The sequence below is a fragment of the Hylaeus volcanicus genome, chromosome 4, assembly GCF_026283585.1.
Source record: "Hylaeus volcanicus isolate JK05 chromosome 4, UHH_iyHylVolc1.0_haploid, whole genome shotgun sequence".
NCBI classification, from domain to species: Eukaryota; Metazoa; Arthropoda; class Insecta; order Hymenoptera; family Colletidae; genus Hylaeus; species Hylaeus volcanicus.
Window position 1 is genome coordinate 14,091,857 of NC_071979.1, and position 24,477 is coordinate 14,116,333.

General features: G+C 33.1%; 2 protein-coding genes across 4 annotated transcripts; one reads left to right on the forward strand and one right to left on the reverse strand.

Moving 5' to 3' along the window:
* Positions 1–37: 37 nt before the first annotated feature.
* On the reverse strand, positions 38–5,937 carry LOC128875660 (facilitated trehalose transporter Tret1-like). Its single transcript, XM_054121444.1, has 3 exons — positions 5,834–5,937; positions 4,570–4,645; positions 38–3,588 (listed from the first exon to the last, which is right to left on the reverse strand). The coding sequence occupies exons 2-3, from the start codon at positions 4,619–4,621 to the stop codon at positions 2,210–2,212; spliced, it is 1,431 nt and encodes a 476-aa protein (XP_053977419.1). The 5' UTR covers positions 4,622–4,645; positions 5,834–5,937; the 3' UTR covers positions 38–2,209.
* A 7,056-nt stretch (positions 5,938–12,993) lies between these two features.
* On the forward strand, positions 12,994–19,598 carry LOC128875062 (tetraspanin-31-A). 3 transcript variants are annotated; one of them, XR_008456753.1, is made up of 7 exons: positions 12,997–13,285; positions 13,642–13,809; positions 14,612–14,710; positions 14,779–14,904; positions 14,979–15,107; positions 15,263–15,390; positions 19,458–19,598. XR_008456753.1 is itself a non-coding variant. In XM_054120383.1 (6 exons), the coding sequence occupies exons 1-6, from the start codon at positions 13,226–13,228 to the stop codon at positions 16,192–16,194; spliced, it is 672 nt and encodes a 223-aa protein (XP_053976358.1). In that variant the 5' UTR covers positions 12,994–13,225; the 3' UTR covers positions 16,195–19,377. The 3 variants fall into 3 exon arrangements, 1 of the variants encoding a protein (XP_053976358.1); XR_008456752.1 differs by lacking the exon at positions 19,458–19,598 and adding an exon at positions 16,105–19,377 and having other exon boundaries at positions 12,998–13,285; XM_054120383.1 differs by lacking the exons at positions 15,263–15,390; positions 19,458–19,598 and adding an exon at positions 16,105–19,377 and having other exon boundaries at positions 12,994–13,285.
* Positions 19,599–24,477: the final 4,879 nt, after the last annotated feature.

The following is a 24,477-nucleotide window of genomic DNA, read 5'->3' on the forward strand; positions in this document are numbered from 1 at the left end:
GAATTGTTTGGTTCGTTATCAGATATTTGGAGTGCAGCGCGATATACGTATACGAAAACTTGTCGCTATTCACTAAGCGATAACGCATTATTAATAATAACAAATATTCAATTTCAGCCCACATATATTTTGCGCTGAAGCTATTCCTATAGTAATATGTTTCACTCTCGCTTGTGTGTATATTGTACAAAGTTAGTCATGCTACGGTGCTCAACTAAATCCTTCTTGCATCAGGGCCAATTGGTGCGCGCAATTCGAAACACTCGCGACAATACGCGGCGCGCTTTGATAACGTTTAATCGTAATCATGTTATTAATCATCTCTCTTGCACCCTGCCTCAAAGGGATAATAGATGTTCCTAATCGCCAGACTATTCACTCATAAGGAAAGAATATTTACCTTCTAAAATTTCAATATTCAATCCGCAGACCACCCAATGTTGTAAATGCCATATGTCAATATATGGCACAGTTTCATTTAAAAGGCGAATAAATAAGTAATTTAATATATAATTCACATAAGTGAATGACGCATACGAAAATTGATACGATTGTGCCACTTATATTACATATAAATACAACTTTTATATCTCTATTTTATATATAATACAAATATATAATTATAACAATATACGTTATATACAATATAATTGTATAATTGTAATTGTTATGATATAATTGTATAATTATATATAATTAGAACAGTTGTATGTAATTATATAATTATACTATATCGATATAACCGTTGATATCAATTGATATCGATTGATATCAATTTTCTTTCAACTTCAAGCTTATTTTATGCTCCGAGATCGGTTCCGTATATGTTAAATGAATTCAGAGGTCGACAAACGTCTAAAATACATTGTTTAACGTTTGGCACTGTGGTGATCCACGGATTAAATAATTGCATTGCTATTAAGTGACGTTGTGAAGTATTCTAATTTGTTATCATATAAAAATCAGTTCTCCTTTCCTTATTTTGTCATAATACTTGGCGATGAATAAATATATAGTTTACGATTAATTTAATATCTATCAGTCTCAACGTTTAACCCTGCCTAAAAGGGAAAGAAGATGATCATGCGAGTTTGCTCTTTCCACAATCGAAATCCTAACTAGCGCACAAATGTTACAGCGTGGTTTCTAAGTATGTATTCGATTTTTCCAATGAACTTTAAGAAATCATGAATAACAAAGAAAAAGAACCACACTCTCCATCGTAAAAGTTGCTACGAAGAACGTTGACAAGACCAACTAATTGCAAGAGTTTATCGTGCTTTTTATCGGTGCAAAATATTGATACATAATCGTACTCGCGCAAACAAGTAAATGTATGCACAGCGTCTCGTGCAAACAGGTAAATGTGTGCAAAGCGTTTACGTCGAATTTAATTCGCGTCTTTCGTCTACGTTACACAGGATTTATATGACGCATAGAATTTCATACGGTTATTTAAAATAGTGATAAATCTGTGTGTTACGTCTCCCGTGAAAGACACTTGTTTGCGCGAGATAAATAATTCACGTTTCCTGATGATTAAAGAATTAGCTATTAGACGGCATACTAAAAACAAAGATGCACTTTTATAAAAAAAATCGAGTATTCAAAATTATCCTTTCGCTACCAAGAAATAAATTTTCATTCCGAGAGAATAATAATATAATTGAAAATGAACTTTAAAGTGTAAACATTGGAAAGTGTGAAAAATTTAGGAACCATATAAAAAATAATATATCTACGCTCACTTTCGTAACGGTGTATGGCATGTATAACTTTTTCAAATTATTCTCGTTTTCGGTTTGCGTCTACATTTTATAATTATTAGACTGCGGATGTTTATGCATTTATGGCAAATGCAAATACGTGGATATCTATGAGAATGCGCACAAATGCAAAAGTATGTAAAATATCAACGGTAATATAGACGTTATATCGTTCAGAAGACATACTTTCATTTAAGTTTCAATTCGTTTTTTGTATCTGTAAATATACGAATTTGGATAAATATCCGCAGTCTAATAACGACACTTGGACGCTTTTCATTCATTCATTTCTCAGCCCGATTATCACGGACTATTTAACGATCGCTGATTGATTCGATTAGCAATAATAATGATTGATGACAATAACGCTTCGCAGCGATTGACAAGGAGCTTACACAAATTAACGAAGGAAATCAAGAATATAGTTTAGTGGTTTCCTCGACTTAAGCTAACGTACTTACGTGTATTTCCTGCTGTCCTTTCGTGCCTCTTACTTTTTTCTTCTTAAAATTAAGCTCCTCTTGTATCTCCATCAACGATTTTCCTTTGGTCTCCGGTACCATGAAGGTGATGAAAATCATCCCAAGGAAACAGCTGATCGCAAACCAACCGAAGGAAACGTAAACTCCGCACGTGTCAGAGATCACTTGGTACAGTTTCGAAACGGCGAACGCTAAAAGACCGGACCACATGTTCGCCAATGATACAGCAAATCCTTTCACGTTGGTAGGGAACAGTTCTCCCAGCATCATGTAAGACAATGGATTCAAACCTAACGCGACGAAGATCTCGTAGAATATTACAGAGGTGTGAAGGATCCAGCCAACGTTGGACATGTCCACGAACATTTGATACTTTAAGAAGTAGAATGCACCGGTGATGGTCAATGTCAATCCATCGAGCAAAGTCGTGAACAAAAGCAACGGTCGTCTTCCCAGTTTGTCCACCAAGGCAGCTGCCCCCATCCCAGCTACTAGCTGAAGAACGCTTAGGATGATCACGACTACCGCAGCTGATAGAGTCGTGTCGTCGGCTGCTTCGAAGATTTCTTGGGTATACGATTCGATCGCGGCCAAACCGCTGAATTGAAGGACAGCTTGGAGACCAAACCCGATCAACACGGCTCTTCGATTGCCAGGGGTGTTGAACAGGTCCCAGAAGTGTCCTTTGTCGTTGAGGTCGCGAATCACGGTTTTCTGCATCTGCTCGATGTCCTCTTGCAATTGGTCTTGCGTGGCGTATCTCTTCAGCAGCCCCAAGTTCTTCATCGCGTCGACCTCGCGATTTCTCATCAACAAATAGTACGGAGATTCTGGCATGCAAATGAACGTCAGGAAGAAGATGATCGGGATTAGAATGCAGCTGTAGGCCAAGGTATCGTAAGACACGAACGGTCCGATTACGTGGGAGTAAAGCTCTCCGAAGGTGACCATCAGCTTTATGAAGGATCCCAAGGATCCTCTGATTTGCTTGTCGGCTATCTCGCCGATGTACATCGGACAGGTGACGTAGACCATGCCAGTGCCGATCCCGGCGATGAATCTAGCTATGTAGAGAATGTAAGGAGTCCGGGCTACGATGATTAGGATCCAACTGACAGTGAATGGTATCGCTGCCAGCAGAAGGGAGGCCTTACGACCGCAACGATCTACTAGAAAGGCTGCGATAACATTGCCAGGTATGCAACCAAGAAGCGCGAACGAGGCGATCCACGAGGCATCGCTGGATGATATTACTAAATGGGAGTTTGGAGACTTCAGTATCGGTAGTATCGGCGATGTCCAGCCTATGTGAGAGCCTGCCGATGCCATCGATAAGGTGGCTGTATTTAAAAGAAAAAGATTGTAGATTTGGCGTCAAGTGGGAATATAATTAGGTGTAGAAATTAATTCTGTGGCTTTATATGGTAAATTTACTATTTATTTAAAAAAAAAAAGAAACAAACTATACCACTCATGATCTTCCGGATGATTTCTGAATAATTTAAGCAGAGATAGCATTTCTTAATATCTTTGTAATTATATTAGCGATCATTTGTATTTAGGGGGTTAGAACACGGTAACGGTTCCAAAATGAGAGGTATATTCAGAAAATATTTATAAAGATACTATACGACGAATTATTAAATAAATTTTTTAAACAAATTATTCAAAAATTGAAAAATAAATTAAAAATCTGAATTAAATTAAAAATAAATTCTAAATTCTAGATGCGTTCGTACGAATAGCTGAACATCGTTTGCTTTATGTTAGAGACAATCAAAATTTTATACAAATAATAAATGATGAATGAGAACACTTATTTCCAACGTTTACTTCACTGAAGAGTTATCGAGCTTTTAACTACATATAAAGCTGTTTCACCGTGGAATATAATGTCGTCGTTTAATGCAGATTGTAATTTTGATTGAACAAATAACGACGCGAATCGTGTTTACATTTTCATGCGTTATTCGACATTTGTGTCTAGATAAGACATTTTCTCATTTCTGTTCTGGGGAGCGTATTTAAAAGATTCATTTGTCTTTACTCATACAAAGAAACATGGAATTTGTATTCTTTATTCAGAATAATATTTGTCCAACTCTGTGAACAGTTATTCGTTATTAGGAGTGATTAATTATTCACAGTTAAATCCGGTTATTTCAAATATTATACTCGTCGAACGCTTACAGACTACAATAACATCAAAATAGTTGAGTCTACGATTAGAATAATTTAATACAACTGTAAATATTGGTATTAATCGCACGAGTCAGCGCAAAAAATCACTTTCTTTCGCAAAATATTCTTTCTTGAATTACCTGTAAACGCTGCTATATATTGCGGCCATCGTTTCATGCGCGATTTTTCCATATTTCTTATTTCTTCTTTACTGGACTGAAAATAATACATGGGTAAAACTATCCGTGTAAAATAAAAATGACAGGAATAATTATTTGAAAAATTACGCATTTCACGTTTAATTGCATTTTCTGAAGTAAATAATTGTGAGCATGGCAGCCATAACGATAGTACTTTTTTTCTGGGTTAAAAAATAGAGTCTTTTTCGATATTCTTGTTGTCTAAGGTATTTCAAATATTTCTATTAAATCATGTTTAAAAAATGTCAAAATTATCAAAGTTCTAACAGTTTATATCACAGGCAGTTCCGTTAGGTTAATCGAACTCGAAATTTAAGTATCTCAAAACATATAAAAAACACTTTTGGCTGTTAGTAGCGTGAATTAAAATATTATTTTAAATTTTCTATTTATTCTATTGATTAAATTTTCTATTTCTCTTCATTAAAAATTACTATATTATTTGTCGGGCCATTAAAAGCATAATTCGAAAATAATATAATATAATTCGATTTTGTCAATTTTCTTTTAACCTGTTGATAAAGCGATAAATGTTAAATGAATTTCTGCCTGTTTTAATCGGCACTCGCAAACCAAAGCAATCTTGATCTGTAAGTCGATTTTAACATACTCATATACTGTATCACTTTAATATGGTATATTTTTAATTCTAAAAAGTATTGCGATCGTAATGGTAAATTTAATGTAGAAGCAAACGTGCACAGGTGTACCAATATCCCTAAAGCTCTGAGTGTAACGCAATAGTTGAATGAATATAAAGAACGAACAAATGCAAAGCTGGTACTTTAGGTGTTAACAGCCACATTATACGACTTCGCACCCTTATAAATGAAACTCACTGACTCATTAGTTCGAACGTGACTTAAAAATAAATCGAGCAGAACAGTTTGAAATTTGAAAGAACCTCATGGATACTTGTATAAACCAATGTACCATATTTCAAATGTTTACGTCAAGTACTTTGGCGAAAAAATCAATGAAAATCGCTTCGACACTGATACAGAAATAAAAGAGTATATCCCCCTGAGTTACTCTAACTGGACATTTTATAATTGACGTTAACTGGTGAATCATATTTCTACTTGAGATACTGACAATAGAGGTATTATATGGAATTACGGATACTTGAGATATTTTCAAACTGCACTTACGATACTAAAATCAAAGCAATTATGAAGTATGATTTCATTGATGCAGTACTTACAGAGATAGCAATGGAACGTGACGATGCCACCGGGTAGAAAAACAGCTCTCTGCGCTGATGTTCTCCTCCAACCTCTTTTCAGCGCATTATAGATCGAATGAGAGTTTAACCACGGTGTACTACACTTTATACGTCGGTTATCAGCGAGTCTGTTATCACAATCGAATTTCAGACGATCCCCACTTCGTTATTAAGAAAAATCTTTGGTGTTTTCAGAATACGCGAAGTCCCGAGGGAAAAACTAAAGAACAGAATAACGAAACGAGAGGGAGAACATTCTAAAAACAAAGTTAAACGCTATTTCTCTATTCATTTTGCTATATATGCGGGGATGGAGGATGATTTTCCAAGAATCTTTTTAATTTATTCATATACCACTGTGAGTTACATCCTTTATACTTATATTCATACGAGATTAATTATTTATAAATAATTAAAACAGACAACGACGTATGGTTAGACAAACCAATTTTTTACATCTAATAATAATTATAAATAATATTTAGCATTGATAGTTGATTTCAGGAGGTTGTAGTGTCTTGTTAATTTCTTGTTTGTATCTCTTCGGATATTTTTACCGTTTATTAATAAGATGTAATTTTTAATATTCACTTTCCAAGAGTTATGAATAAGTAAAAGAGTATATTTATCATTTATCTTACGTTTTCGCAACAAATGTTTTTCAGTATGCATTCGAAGAGTAGTTAATGTATGAATGATTCATTTTTATTTTTTTTATTAAATTGTTTATAAATGTTTCAAAGCTGATGCTTTTTAACATGATGATGATTTTTATTTTAGAAATTCGTTTGCAGAATCTCGTCTATCGTGACTTTTCATCGATTTATTCCATTGAAATAAATCTTGAACATGAGATTAATTATTGACAACATTTTTGTCACTTTTTGACTAGTCGACGAAGCAAAAATAGAAAAAACTACTCTTGTTGTCGAAACAAGATAAAATCAAAACGAATTTAAATGAAAGGGGAAAACAGTTGCTTTAAAATTATATAGTATGATACTTTGTATAACCTTTTCAAATATTTTGAGATTGATTTAAAATTTAGCGTATCAGTGTATTTATATCCATCGAATAAATCAGTGGAAAATGATCATGATAGACGAGATTCTGCAAACGAATTGTTCATAAATTAACAACCCCTTAAGTGGATATTCAAGTACATAATAAATATATATAATGAATAATATTTGTGTAAGATGTCATCACGATTCTTAGAAATGAATGCAATAGGAATGAATTGTATCATTGTATTTACTAATATTTCTTATTGATAAGATTACACAACTTGCTCAATGTGATTTCTATGAAGAATAATGAATTTTTTAGCGCAACATATTACATGTTTAGTGGCAAACAGTCATATTGTTCGAGATATCGAGGTACTTGTTTCCATTATTTTTCTTTATAAATCGTTTTCATTTCGTAAACGATATCTTTAAAGTCGTCCAATACGAAGAAATCCAGGCGCAATGAATCTTGAGATTTTGAAGATCATTACGCCGATGTCGTTTCTAAGTAATGTAAAGTTTTCTAAAACTTCTTTGCAACACTTACACGGATCTTGGTCTTATTTAAAATAGATAACCCCTTCGCTAAAAAATGAAGTGTTTCCCAAAAGGAGCTTTAGAATTTTACTTTTTAATAACAAATTACGGTGGACAGTCAACGTCCTCGACATTCAAATTTAATCTTAATAATGCCTACTTTCGTTTAAAGTAAAATAATTTGGCTATATTTTACACCATTTGTGTTTTATTTGAAATCAAACTCCTGAAGCACGTACGCAAAACACTTCTAACAAATACGATTACACAAAATATTTATTACGACATCCAATTAACAGAGACCATTGCATCACAATGCTGTCTGATACATCATCTGGAGACTATTACTTGACAGAATTGAAAAAGAAAATTATCAGATATCGTATAGTTGAGTAGAAGAAGAGAGGCTTATTGTTAGAGATAAATATGCCCTCAGGGGCTGTAGCTATGTTTAATTGTAGCTACAGTACGGGTTTAGCAATCCCGAGGTACCCGAGCTTATAGGGGCCCCATTAAACTACTGGCATCCCTAATTGGTGAATTTTAATGAGAAGTATCTAATCAAATGCAAATGCTAAGTAATGTAAGGAAGAATTAAATGAATGTAAAGAACAAACAAATGCAAGACTGGTATATTAGGTGGTATGGGTGTATCCAGCTCAAAACAGAACGAGGAGTAGGAGAGAGACATGCAATAATAATAACAAAAAGAAGAACTCCATTTATTTAAAAACGAAATTAATTTTGAAAGAAATTTGTTCTTTATAGTTTTTTCCTGTTTTATTTTAAATTTCGTCCACCTGGCCCACCCTTCCTGGATACGCCCGTTTTAAGTGTTACAGTCAGTATAACATGATATTGTCAATATTATACAATTTCGCAACCTTATAAATAAATCTCACTCACTAAATATAAAGTAATTGAAAAATAAAGACAGAGAAGTAAAGCATTGTGCTAATCAAAGGCTTGAAGGTGGAATAATTAAAGAGAAAAAATGTATTTAACTTTTATATGTAATATTTAATACTTTTAAGATTTACTTAAACCATTTAAAGAAACTTTTACACAGAATGAATGTATGCCACAAAAACTAAATAACTTAAAGTATTTGTTTCTAAACGTACTTATAATGTCTTTAAATGTGCAAAGTGAGTCATATTTAATTTGTTGTCATATAATTAATCATGTTTAATTACATTTATTCAAATACAAGAAAAATGTATACACTGTCTAATTAAAAAAATGAAACGTCTTGCTTGACCTCTTTGAACAACAAAGAAAATTTGTTTGGATATCGAATGATCAGCCTCCCGTCTCATTTAAATGGGACAAAAAAGTTGAAGTCGATATCCGCAATGTTTATAACTGTTAAAACTTTATTTGTCCCACCCTGTATCTATAAATGATACGTCGATTGCATATTTGCGAGAAACTAGGTGTTCGTAAAAGAATTCTTATACCTGCGTAACGTCATGAGCATAGACAATAATTATTATATAAAAATGTTGAATTTGAATGATTGAGTTAAATTTATTCCTTTGAATAGAAGACAATGTAATTAATTCTTTTAAGAGAATGTAAAAATTCATGTGAGAACTTACAGACGAATGTTTCCAAAATAAGGGATTCTCAAATTTGAATAAAACCCAAGGGAGCAATTGCATCCCCTCAACTTGTAACTTCACGTAAATATTATTTGGAATAGTTTTGTCTTATGGGTCGCCTAGTCTATTCACACAAGAACGTTCAGAATTCTAAAGATTTCTCAAGAACCCTTGATAATAGATAATAAAACACAGATATAATCAGAAAATACAAAGATTATAGGAATATCCAGCATCGTAATTAAACCAGGCACGTCTACGTTTTAGTGATTCCCATCGTACTGATACGAATGAACATAGACATATTTACACAGCTTCGACAGTACGAAATTTTGATGATACTACTGTACGAAAAATTGTCGTATACACGTATACACATCGATGAAAATTAATATAGAGACAATCATTGGTGCGATTATGTCGAAAGGCGGATGTTAAAAAAGTGCCAAATTTATACCCCGCCCAACACCTAAAACATTAACGAGGGATCATTCTATAGATGCAAAGATGCAAAGTAGATATGCAAAGAAATATTGCTCAGATTGTTGGTTAGTATCGATAAAACGCAACAAATTGAGATAACGTATTAGGAGGCAAATATTCCTCAAAATATGTTTAATATTATACTGTAACTCACTTCTAAAACGGAATTAAGTGGATTCAATATGAAAAATTGTTATTAAATTTCATCCCCTTCTTCTTCGGATGATATTTCTTCGATAAAATATCGGTTGAGAAAGTTATCAGGTAAATGTATGGATGTTTGATGTCGCGCAAATCCGGAGTACCATAACAATGTTGCAATATGTGTTGCAAAATACCGTTGGAATTTTTAAATTTCATGCACTCACTTCGAAGTTATGATCATTGAAAGTCAGAAAATTACGATTCGGCTTACAACTTTAACCACATTTTTCAGTACTTTCCCATCATATTTGCTATAAATTATTGTACACAATTTAAAGTGCAGAATCTATAGATAATGGCTTATTGATATTTCATGTGTCTACTTACCTTGACATTCAGATATAAATACTTGAATCGTACATCACAGATTATCATCACATGTACGACCGACAATACAAAACATAAAAGAAATGATGAAACATCTCCACATTCTTGGGCAACATCAAGAAACGAGAGTAGAATGATTTTTATCCATCGATACTCGTACAGTAGTCGAACGAAGTGTGGTCAAAATTTTAAGTTCTCATTTAAAACTAAATTTCATTTGCAAGCCTTTTTCGTTTACAATAGTGATAATTTAGATGTGCGTTATTATTTACTATTTTATCGCACCCCACTGCAATTGACCACGGAAGCATTTGCATGTTTTCCGTGAAAACAATTGGAGCATGTATCTGAAATGTATGCCCTAGACTTCGAATTCTTGGAAGTATAATAGAATTACAGTGAGATACGTACAAGTACCAAGGTTGTAAGTGCAAGAGTTTTCAAAGAATCTGATAACAGGTGCAGTATTTGCGAACCAGGGATACGCATCGCGCGAAAAAATTCGCACTCTTTAAGTGAATTGCGGAAACAACTGTCTGTCACATTAAGAGCAAACATGAAATGAATTCAATGATTAGATGCTACGGTCTAACAAAGTTCTAATAATGTCCAAGCTCAACTAGTGGAACAAATTGTTAACCAGTTACCAAGAAATTCAAATCTCAGCAATATTGGAAAATCAATAATATTATAAAAATAGAAATATTAATATATGAATAATAAAATTCAGTAATGGGTTATATATAAGTATAAAAGATCAAAATGAACTGTACATCACAATGAAATGGGTTTCTTTTATTCGAAGGACGTGCGCTTCAGCTACATTTATGCAAATGATAAAAAGAATAATAATTTATAATACAGATACGACGTCATACTGTAAAACGTACTTTTTTAAATAAATAATATTATATTCTTAACCTTCGGTATTGACTGCTATTAATGTTGAATCAAAATACACAAAAGTATTCCTGATAAAATTGGTGTCGATTAAAAAAAATTGAAGCTAGTCAGCTACGTCATGAAATTTCGATATGACTCAATTTTTCTCAAGTTAATGTGAAAACAATCGTTTCTGTCGTACTAAAACGATATAGTGTCACGTTTATAACGTTATCTCGTATGTTTAATTTTGTATTCCGTATGGAGAATCTTAATCTTGCCACTTGTTATCGGGATGTATTTATGATGCCTATATATTTTTTTCCATCGCGGGAACTAAACACACTTTAAAAGCGTGGAGAACATTTTGCGTCGAATCTCGGTTCGAATTATCGTAAAAATTTAACTATCATCTTCAATCGGATTATATCAGTTAATAATGCCACTTACTACTTGTATTATATTATCACGATTACATTTTTAATCTAAAAATAAGTATATACCTAGAATAATCTATTGTAGTGCCGCTGAGAATGTATTTTGAACATATTTCTGTGTAAGCTTTATCTCCTACTAATTGCATGGACGTACTTATTTGTGATTTATAATCGTTCCGAGTAGGTACGTGCATGTTACTGAAATCTCGTAGACTTAATATCATAAATATATCATATTAAAGATAACACGGTAATTAAATTACTACAACGTTTTAAATCTTCCATAGGAAATTTTGTACGGACAAAATGAAAGATTAAAAATTCTCCAGATACACAATTCTAATATGACAATAAAATTTAATAGTACATGATTTACAGACACTAATTAATGGGGATTCTCTATTTTTTTAAATATAATTAAATATTCCAAATTTTACTTGCAAAATAGTTGAAAGCCATACCTTGGTTAGACAAAGATCTATGAAATTGTAAATAGAAATATAATGGTATACCATCGTGTAACTTGAAATATTTAAAGACATTCAAACGTGCTAACCATTTATTCGAAGGTAAATATTAATTCTGTGTTGTATAAAAGATTATATTTTATCTAATTTACCTCGGTATGGATTATTCGTGCAACATGCAGTCTCATAAAATCAAAATTGTAATAAAAAAAGTCATATTTAATTTTTATCACAATAGATATTATACAGGGTGTCCCAAAAATGTTGTAACACCTTGAAAGAGGTGGTTCTGGAGGTGATTTGAAACAACTTTTTCCTTAGCGAAAATGTTGTCCGAGGCTTCGTTGAGGAGATATTAACGGAAAACACTGACCAATCAGAGCGCGCGTATACCGTTGGAGCGGCCGCGGTAGCGAAGGCTACGCGCTAGGCGGCCGCGCTTGTACGCGAACAAGTGACTCGATGTTCATCGAAGGACATTGACGTTACCGCCTAGCGCGTAGCCTTCGCTACCACGGCCGCTCCAACGGTATACGCGCACTCTGATTGGTTGGGGTTTTCTCTTAATATCTCCATAACGAAGCCTCGGACAACAATTTCGCTAAGGAAAAAGTTGTTTCAAATCACCTCTCGAACCACCCCTTTCAATGTGTTACAACATTTTTATGACACCCTGTACAATATAGCCTATAGTGCTTTCAAATATATTAAATCATTAATCAGTCATTAGCAATATATTGTTTTAATTTCATATAATATGTATAATATAATAAAACACTTTATTTTAAAGTGTTAAATATTTTGTATAAAGTGTGCGCCCCCCCCCCCCACCTTGGTAGTCTATGTAATAAGTCCAAGAATCACTTGTTGAAGAATAGCTTGGTAATCTACCGATTAAATCTAAAGCTTGAACGTAATTCGAATCTATCAAACACTTACACTTACAATTTACTCAATTGTCTGTTCGATAAATTATTAAAAACAAATTGTCTAAACCAGGATAAGAATGATTGCATTATATTTGTATATTACTACACATATTCACGCCAATTTCGCAACAGTAAACTAAGTACAACCAAACAAAAGTGAATTATACATTTAAAACAAATTCGTATTAATGGGTGGACGATTACGTAAATTTCGATTAAGATTCTTTATTTCTGAGATTTGTTTTTCGCGCCCAGTGTTGAGTCTCGAAAGATCGAACTCGTTTTGATGCACCGAGGTGTGCAGTGCGAAAGCACAGTTGCAAATTGTCTGCCATCAGCATTTATGAGTTGATGTACATGCGTTTTTCTCGTTAATCGCGCTATTGACAACAAAGTGCAACAAAGTGTACGAATTATTAGAATATTGTGATTCAATTAATCAACGAACCTTTGCGAGAGCACGCCAAAGAGGTCGAAATTCATATACGAAGATGTGCGGCGGGTTTACGTGCTCGAAAAACGCATTGACGGCGCTAAACATCCTTTACATTGTAAGCAACACTTTCATTCGCAGAATTATCTACATTACTTCAAACAGAAACTTACTAAACTTTTTTACAAAAATTTACGATACATACAAAACGATGAAAGCAATCATCCAATTTGACCCCTATTTTTCATTATCGTGGAATCGTTTACTTTGTCCTCGTTTTTAAGTAAATACAAATCGATACATTACACAAGGAAGATTTTTTGATGAAATTCGAATACTTTAGTATTGTTATCATCTAATTACAATTTTGTTTAGTATATTTATAGGATACACAGATACAGAAGTAGTATTTAAATCACATTTCAGTTTTTGAACTGTTGAAAATTTTATTGATACATTTCTTTAACGTTTTAGGTTGTTGCGTTTATTCTAATAGGTGTTGCTGTTTATGGAAGAGCTTCTGCGTTAGTTACAAATCTTCCCATAATTGGAGGTATTTTAGCATGTGGTGTGATTTTAATTCTTATTTCGATACTTGGTCTCATCGGAGCTGTTAAACATCACCAAGTTTTATTATTCTTTGTATCCTTTTAAAACATTCATATTGATGTGAAATACCTCAATGTAAACTTCTATTGTGGTGATATTTAAACAAATATTAATTCAGGCATTTTGTATAATGTATAAACAATAAAGATAACCTTTGTATATGTATATATAAATTATAAAAAAAAGGTAACAAAAATGCCAATAAACACAGGTCTGCGTGTTAACTATTTTTTAGCTCAAATATAAACACTTAAGCTTATTTATTATATATGAAAAATATTTGATATAACTTTGCTCACTTCGGTATATTATTCAAGATGTATTCTCTTGAAGATTCATATAAGTTCAAAGTTGGCAAATATTATATTGAATATGCAGGATTGAATGCAATGTATTAGAGTATAACAAATAAGATAGTCAAGTAAATTTCACAAAAACTTTATTGTGTCTGACTAAATCTGTCTTGAAACATTTGTTATAATTCTAACATGTTGCTTTTATCTTATTATATACTTTGTTATATAAGCTGTTTCAAGTTTTAATACATAAATTGTGGCAGTATATCAGAGTACAATACCATATCAAAATAAGAAAACAGTTTATGTGTTAGTTTTGTGTTACTTTTATGAATTGATGAATAGTGATACATCAAGGGATTATTATGCAAAGAGTATTTAAATAAACATGAAAATGTCAATTGGTGTTTAGTTTGTTTAACTGATTATTATTTATGTACAGGTATGTGAACATAATACAGTAGTTATACTTTGCTTTTTTTCTAGGAAGGAATACATGCAATATATTTCTAATATAATCCTTAATAGTAATTACATAGTACATGCTCATTTTGTTCCTGTTATTCCTGATTCAGTTCAGTATCGCTTGCGCTTGTCTTGCTGTTAATGCCAAGCAACAAGAACAATTAGCAGAAGAGGTAATATTAATATCTTAGAATAGTGTTTTTCACTTACCATAGAAAAAAATCTTTATTTTCATTTCTAGGGTTGGAGACGTGTTGGAAATGACTTGAAAGCAAAAGTTCAGGTCACTTTTACTTGCTGTGGATTTAATAATACCGTAAATACAATATTAGAAAATCAAAGTCCGCTGTCTTGCACAGATGTAAATGTATGTATATTTATGATAAATCATACACATGTATAGCAATCAACAGTTCCTCTAATTTCTGTTTCATTTTTCAGAAAATTTGTTGTCCTTATCCTGTAAACGATGATTGTGCATGTAAATCGTGTATGGAAAAATTAGAATCTACAATTGACTATGCATTTAAATTGTGTGGCAGTATCGGATTGTTCTTTAGCTTCACAGAGGTAAAATTCATTGAATATATTCTTATTTTATATTTGGACATATACTATGACAATTTGATATGTTGCTTAAGAAGTACATTATAGCTGTGAATTGTTTCACTTTGTTGTAATGAAAAGTGTTATTTATCTGATGTTAACCTGTGTAATCGTTACAGTTCATTGGTGTTTGGTTGACTGTGCGGTACAGGAACCAGAAAGATCCACGAGCTAATCCCAGTGCTTTTCTCTAGTCTAACACCATCGTTATGTCCTCTGTCACCTCATACGATCCTCCTAATAGATGGTGAGTGGTTTCATGTTATAATTTTCTATTTTGTACGTTATCATATTTACATTTGTCAAGACATTTTTTATGTCATTCATTCATATTATGTACATCATATTATCATACAAGTCTCGTAAAGCGCATGAGGTGAGATCCAACAGTGATCACGGATTTCAAATAAATTTTATCTAGTAAATCTTTAACAAAAATAACTAGACACATACTGAGTGTTCATAATAATGTACAGCAAGTACAAACAAATTCAATGTATTTAATGAAATTATAGCGTATACTCACCAGTGACCCAGTTGTTTGTTCCTTACCGACCATATTTTATTCAAATGATGTTCGTTGATAAAACCGATGAAAGAAAGATATTTAGAGATATATTAGAGATTTAACGAACCTACGAGTTAGAAGTTAATAATGCAACTAACTTTGACAATTCAGATTGTGGAGTATTCTTTCTCACTCTGTGTAATCAAAGCATGCCTTTGTTTTATTAAACCTTCAGCTTTAAATATTTTTATTAGTAACGTGCGTTGGCACAAATATTTAGCTATACGTATATGTATATGTATGTCCAGCTTACCAGCAAAAATCGGATTGAAATCGGCGATATCGCCATTGTAACATTCTATCAACTCTCGGATGTTATTGATGTCTAATGGATGTTAGAAACAGAATTAATTATGAATTCACTGTGAATCGTATACGTTTATGTTTTTTCAGGTGATTGCAGCTTTCTTAGCAAGACGTTTCAGGAATCAATTAAATCCACATCAAAAAGTTGTCTTTTCTCGACGTGATTATTTTCATTAAATGCTTCATCATAGTTTAAATATACAAACTTTTATTCATGGTTTCTTAACAGAAACGTTAGACTGTAGTATAATTAAGTATATAGGAAAATATTCTAATTTTAATTATCCTGATATCATATTTTTGATCGATTGATCATTTAGAAATCAAAGATCCAATTTTCATTTCTCAGTACAACATAACTTTGCATAATTCCCAAGAAACTGTTTGTTTTTCACTGCAGTTTATAATGCTCAACAGGAAAAAATAATATGTTTGGAAAGTGGACAGTTGTAGATCTTCACACGGTTTAAATGAACGACAGTTGAAATGTGTGCTCTAGTCATCCATTTAGAACAATTGTATTAAGCCTCAATGCGCCTTGTAGTAATATTTAGATACATTTATGCGAGCGCGTTTCTACAAAACTTGGTTTATTTAGAAAAAAAAACATTTTATGAACATGCTCTACTAACAATTTTTCGCCATGAAACTGCACGTTTTAAAAAATGTGCACAAGCAAATTTTTATAAAGTACATAATTTCCTTCTTTTTAATTATGTAATTTGATCTCAATTGAAACATTCTTGATATTCTAACCCGTTTTAAATTTATTTCAAAAATGTTTTCAATATCCTAGAAACGAATCCTAGAAACGAGTACCCGTTTACTGAATTTTATGGAATAATAAAACTCAACAATTTTTAATGAGATTTTAAATTAAAAGAATAATTTTATTATAAATTATAAAATAGTAGTATTGTGCTAATGAATTAAACATATTAATCCTTTAATGATAATTAAAATGTGACACGATATTTAAGATATTTTAAATAGAAATCTTTCATCTTGGTATATTAGCATATTACTGCCGTATATATGTATACAGGATGATAGTACTACCAGAAAAGAGACGATCTTTTATGCAAAAACAAATTGAAGTATATAATTGCAAGTCTATAGCAAAGCTTTGTATGCGACCTAATGATAGCATTTTGGAAAACTGTCGGAATTAACCTTAAAAGGTGTCTATTTTATCTTTACAAAACTATTCTAATCAAATATAGCCTATACTGAAATCCATTATATAGATTTACAACTGAATAAGTGCATGCATATCCGATAGATTTTCAATATTGTCTTTGTAATTTTAGTATAAAGTGTATTTGATTAAGAAGGTTTTTATGGATGAATGGAAAATCTTCCACTTATAATATAAATTCTATTTGTTTTACATGATGTCACAGTGTTGCATACAAAATTTTGCTGGAGACTTACAATTAGGCCAGGTATATGTATGCATGCATATCCAATAGATGTTTAAAGCTGTTTCTTCTCTATAATGGAAAGTCATACAAAAAAATTTGATTCTATATTTTCAATTTGCTTTTGCACGAAGAATCACTTTATCCTCAATTGTACATCCTGTATAATAATAATATTATAATTATCGTATTATAAACTTTAAAGTTGAGAATTAATTCTCTCTAATTTTTATATTTCTTTTTCTTATCATTAAAGGTATTAGGCTGCACACCCATTAAGGGCATCATATGATGTCTTTAAGGAAGTATGGGAAAAGAATGTTTTGAAATATTGTGTTATATAATTTCGTATAATAAGTCATAATAGTGTAACCAGTATAGTAGTTAATGTTTCGAAAAATTCATAATGTATTATGTACATTCATTAATATATATTGATTATCGAAATAATTTACTTCGGTGTTATCATCGATTTAAATTCTATGTCAAAGAACTATAAATATACATCACGCTTGGAACATGTACACATACATATATATTATAAAATAAGCGTCACGGGATGAGCACTTACGGATGCTGACTTTACACGTTAGTGTCATATTTGTTTTATTAGACATATAGATTATTTTGACTCTACTGGAGATATTAAGGTATGAATTTTATTTACATTAAAGTTATTGTTCAAACACGAATTTTTCGTTACATTTTAACAGTTAGGGGAATTGATCAAATGATGAAACAGAGTCGGAATATTATAAAGACAGTTTATTATAAAGTTATACTAAGGATACAAAACGTAAAAAGCATGCGGTAAAAAGAAACGTTGAGAGAGGCCCAACAAGAACATAGGGGAGAGCTGCCATTAGTGGAGACCAGTGGCTTTGATCCATCGATTAAACGCAAAAAGAAGAAGTTGTCGAAAATTTCATTTTTGTCGACTTGACACTCCATTTTAATGATCCGCAACTTAACAAAAATTAATTCGAAAAAAAGTGAAAAACAATATCTTGCAGAGCAAATAATTTTCTTTAAAATGACATATATCATTACACAAAAATATTTTATTTTTAACTCGAAATTTTAAATCGGAAAAAAACGCCATGACTTATGGGCCAACCCAATATGTCTAACATCTCCTCTCAATTAGAGCTCGGAATGAGTCCAAGGCTTTTAATGCATTCGACGTTCTTCGTTTCTGATGTAGCCTTAGTGAGGATATCGACGATCATCCTTTCTGTGGATAGATATTCGAGATTTAGTGGATGGTTTTGCAAGACGTGTCGTATAAATGGTGCTTGATGTCGATATGCTTCGACCTGGCATGATGAATGGGGTTTTCTCCCTCATCTTCTTGAACCCTAATTCTTTGATAAAATTGCCATTTTGGCACACACTTTTTTCATGTTAAAATTGTTATGTAAAATTTGCCGTACGCCTTCTTCGTCAATTCCTACAGTTTCAGCAATCGCACGAATACTTAACCGATAGTTTATTATAAAGTTACACGAAACGTACAAAGCACACGGTGAAAAGAAACGTTGAGAGAGGCCCAACAAGAATGTAGGGGAGAGCCACCAGTAGTGACCAGTGGTGTCCCACTACGTCTCGAATATCTACCCACAAAAAGGATGGTCGCCGATATCCTCAGTAAGGCTGTATCGGAAACGATAAACAATGTTCTTCAAGCAGGCAAATTGTGTATCTAACATTAACAACAAAACAACAGTAGCATTTGATGTTCACACAAGTATTAAACGTAACAAATTGTATTAGAAAATTTATATTTTAATTAATTGTATATCTACTTTGAAGAATTTGTAAATTATAAAGAATATATTAATCCTTTATTACACAATTGTTGAAATTTATGAAAAATTGTGTTTAAAGAATCAAAACATAAAATGTATTATTATCAAATTAAATTATAAAACATCTGAAATTGGAGTTTTAATTATATTAGATTTTTAAGCTAATGTTATACTTACTAATAAATAAAATTTAAAAGCGTGTATCTGCTAGCTGCTACAGGTAGCCTGTCATGGGGGCCTCCAGAAGATGCGCGTTTTATGACGGCGCAGTTCTCTTGCAGGTTGAAGTCAAAGAAGGACTGATTCAGAAGACTGCAGAAGACTGAACTATATATATCAAACTATATTAGAAGAAGGCACGTGAAGACGTGAGCTACACCTATACTGGATAGCGCTCCTCTACATCATCCAAGTTATTTGTGTTCTATTATGTTGGGTTTTCATATTCTATTTAAAAAAAAAAATTTTTTAATTTTTTGTTACTACCTGCATTTTCTGTTAGAAACTAATGAACTTATGTTTTAAATATTGTTTTGTTCAATCACCAAATACAGCTCAACTATTGCGACGACAGATGCGATTACCCCTCAAGCTTTCACAGATATGAGATCGAAAAGGAAGATGAGAACTGTGAATGCTGACCATTTGATTCGCTTGATTTTGAATATACACCTATTACAGTGGAAATGGAAGGTAAACTCTTTCTATGTATATATTTGTGTAATCCCCTGATCAATAAAAGACAATAGGTTGCCGAGAAACTGAGAAGGAAAGGAAAACAAGGAAGCTTTAAACATTGCTAAACAACGACAAACAAGAAACTATTCATGTCAAGTTTTGGGGGAAAAAGGTGTAGGTTAGTTATGGGGGAGCATGACTGAGAGGCGTACAATGGAAATTGGATGTGAAATAGAAAATTAGGGATAATATGGAAAGAGTGCTGAAAATAAGAATGAAAAAAGTGTGATAGGAGAAAGACGTAAGACAAGAGCAAGCATAAAGATTTTGTATAATAAGAGAAAAAGGGAGAAGCAGAAAGAAGACAAGAGGTGGAAAGGGTGGAGAAAAATAAAAATACGGTTATGTCTTGGGGACCTATGGACTTCGTATCGTGGGGGTGGGAAGGGAAAAAATTGTAGCGAATGGAAAGGGAGTATGGTATGAGTAAAGTGAAGTATTGAGTGGAAGTATGAATAAAAGAGGGAAAGGAAGAGAGTGACAGATAGATTAAGTTTCAGAAAGAAACACAAACAGAGCTTGCTGCATTGGTGGTACTCCCTTACCTTAGCACATCCTTTCCTAATAAGGCGCGCTAAGGGCGCAAGGAATAACCGGTGGCTCGAGGAAATTTACAACGATATTCAGTCTTCAGCTAGATGTCAATTGTATGGTATAACTGGCAATTTCAATAAACAGAAAATCAACGTCGCACAAATGTTGTTTGAATAACCTTCCGTCCTACATACCGAAAGAAGATCTAATTGATCTGTAATAGAAAAATTTCTATTACAATTTTACTTTATTACTAAACAGTGCGTGTTACTGGTATGTTGATAGTTGGAAAGAACGCGCGCCGATTGGTCCTAACAAGGGAGGCCAATTTATCAGTAATGCACAGTACGTACAGTCAGTCCTATAACTATTCGTACTTTCTATGTCTATTACAAAAATTTATTTAAATTGAATGATAGGTTTGGTGTTACCAAATAAATTATCATTATAAATATGCACTTATGGGACTGACTGTATACAAACACAGTTTGCATCAGGAAGTTGCGTTGAACACAACGAAATGAGAATGCGAACACAGACAACTAGCATGTATATTTTTTGCATTATAATAACCATTATACATAAATGTTATTACAATATAGAAACATAAATTTTAGTATCTCATCCATTAACATCTTGTAACGTCGTCAGTATGATACAATATCTTGTTGTTGAGATTATTATTACGATTTCTGGCGACGAAATCTTTTTACTTACGCCTTGTGAATACTTATTTCCAGTTGGGGTCGAGTTGCTCAATTAGGAATAATCCTCTCAAATAACATAATTGCATCTTACATTTAAACGCAACGAACGACGCACATATTGCGCTCTATGCGTTACCGCTATCCTTTTTACGCGACGTCGTTAATTGCTTTCTAAATAAATACCTACACCTGTACTGTACAGTGAACTTTAAAATGCTGAATTCAGAGGAAATGAATAGACCCTAATATGACTACGGAAATCTTAAGTAGTAGCAAAAAGTATGCGCAACAACTATATCTACATGAAAAAAAAAAACAGAAAGAAAAATATCCTATATTTGTACATAAATTATATGAAACCTTTGTTCTTTCTTTACAATGTTCGCCATAAATTCTCTATTTCTAGAGGAAGACGCAAGGGAGAGGAGAAAAAGCGTGGAAATTAATCACCTCGCGGTAAAAATGCCGAATAGGGGACCGCGCCCCTATGACCCTGACCTTGACATATGTTGTCAAGAGCACCCTCCTGAGTAACTTTTTCTAATACCTTAACCGTCACTCACTGCTTATTAAAAAGTTATTAATAAAAAAAGTTGGTAACTATTTTGGTTACAAACGGCACTTTTCCAGTTAAACTTTACCTTTTTCCTATACATATGTATAACCTATACCACGATCTTTACTCGTGCAGTAAAAAAATGGGGGTCCGGGGGCTTGTCCCTGGTCGGGAGTTTAAAGGCGAAGCCCTCATCAACGAGTACTGCAACGCACCACGCAGGTGTATACTACACGGTTAGCCTGAGGGGTGTTTATAGTTTTCCAGGGGTCGAGAAGGTGGAGCTCCCCGGGCCCGGCAGGGGTTCTGAGGGGCCCAGCCCCCCAGCGAGCGTATAGTTTTTAGACGTACGTTTCTTAAAGTTTGTAAAAGGTTTCTCAGCATACGCTCGATAAAAGCATACGCCTTGATATCGTATGCTTGCTGGAGGGGCCGTGCACCCCAGACCCCCTGCCGGACCCGGGGGTTCCGCCCTCTCGACCCCCGCGAAACTAAACAAACTAAACAAACTTTATAAACACCCCTCAGGCTAATCGTGTACACACCTGCATGGTGCGCTGCAGTACTCGTTGATGAGGGCTTCGCCCCCAAACCCCTGACCGGGGGCAGGCCCCCGGGCCCACATTTTTTTACTGTTCGAGCAAAGATCGTGCATGATACAAACTCTCGGAACAAGTTTGAACCGTTGTAATGTGTTTTTACATGCTTTATATAGCGTGTTCGTATGTATAACCTGACCTAACTCACCAACTTTTTTTGTTAATAACTTTTTAATAAGCAGTGAGCGACGGTTAAGTTATTAGAAAAAGTTACTCAGGAGGGTGCCCTTGACAACATATGTTAATGTCAAGGTCACAGGGGCGCGGCCCCCTATTCGGCATGTTTACCCACCTCGCACTTTAAAAATACTAGAGACATTTTGTTTTTGTTGCGCTCGCGTGTAGTTTTCTTTTTTTCTTCTTCGCGATACATCATTCGCAAAGCATTCTGAGCGATGAATCGGTATGGTTACATCCTCGGGGTGTTTTTCACGCACTCAAAAACATACACATAACGCAACTCACAACCACACATCGATTCATTGATTGTCGAAAGAAAAGTTGACGCTATACACAATAAAACAATAATTTTCTGCTTCGTTTTGGCACACACGCACATTGTCTCCGTATAGCTTAAACTATTTAAGTGGAAGGTTATAACGATTAATTTCCATACTGTTCTGGCGATCCTTGACCTCGCTTTTCTCGTAGATTTTTTTGGCAACGTAGGAACAGATCGCGAAGAATCATTTGATTTCTTTTACTATACTTCAACAATTAACATTGTTTTTCACCGTTACACGTTACACTGTATTTCAACCAGCATATTTTCCACAATTTTTCGCAGGTAATTAAACAGTGTTTGCGTTAAATCGAATTTCATAACTGTGCTAATACGTCTTGGACATAATTACAAAAGACATTTTATAATTAACATTATATTTCTTGAATATCTCCTAAGGTTATTAGATGTAGACATTAATTCCGTGCCTTTGTATAAAATCATTTGTAACTGTAGTATAACTGAGAATATTTATTTGTCATTTTGTTACAAAGCACTAACCTTCTAAGGTCCAACTTTCTCCATGTATCAATTTCTACAATGACTCTATATAGGTCTGCTTGTGAGTCTCAACCTGATGGTTCTCGTAATGCATCTATACAAATTTTAATAGCCATATAATTTTGCTTATTGTCATTCTTCTGTAATTATCAATCACACTTGTAATTTATCAGAATAATATAATAATAATAAGCTGAATTGATGGCTACCATCTTTTATATACATATGTATACATATGTGTAATACATACGTTGTAATGGTCATCAGGTTAGGACTTGGATTATATGTATAGTATGTGCATAGATTCGTTGTTGATACTTTAACATGTAATAACAAAATGACAATTAAATATTTTTACTTAAACTAGGGTTATAAATGATTGAACATAAAGGCATAGAATTGTTAGTAACTTTCGCTGCAGGTAACAAATAATCATGCTTTCGGGGAGTCACATGCAAGTAGCAATTTTTAATTTGCCTGTAATAATGGGAACAAGTGATAATCAACGACGATGATTGTATAATTGAAATTTACCACGTAATGATATACTTGGAAATAAATTGTAAGTTAGAAAACAGAACTTATTTAGGAATCAACCTAATGTAATCCGTTAATCTACGCGAGAATTTCATTTAATCGTCGATGCTTCGCTTTCATTAAAAAATAAACGTTCCTACGTCGCTGTATTGAACACATGTCAATCCATAAAAGCGCTTTGAGAATACACGACCAACCAGGAGCGTATCATCTATTTTCCTGTTTAAAGATCCACTCGCTGGAAGAAAAAGCTAGCGGCAGAGACTTCTCGCGTTAGGCCAAATAATCTGCGCCTCTGCGATTCTCTTCAACCGAGAATATGAAGAGTACGTTAAGAGCATTCGTCTTGCATTTAAATCTGAATCAAACCTGGGGAGTTTTGCATTGATATTATTTGAAATATTATTTCGAATAACACGTTATTTTATTTCATAATTATTTTCACATCTGTGATCACTTTCGAAATAAAATTATTTGAAATGATTGTGAACAATCTTTTATTCATTACAATTAATCGAATCGAGCTTTTAAATAATAATAATAATTTTATTTCTACG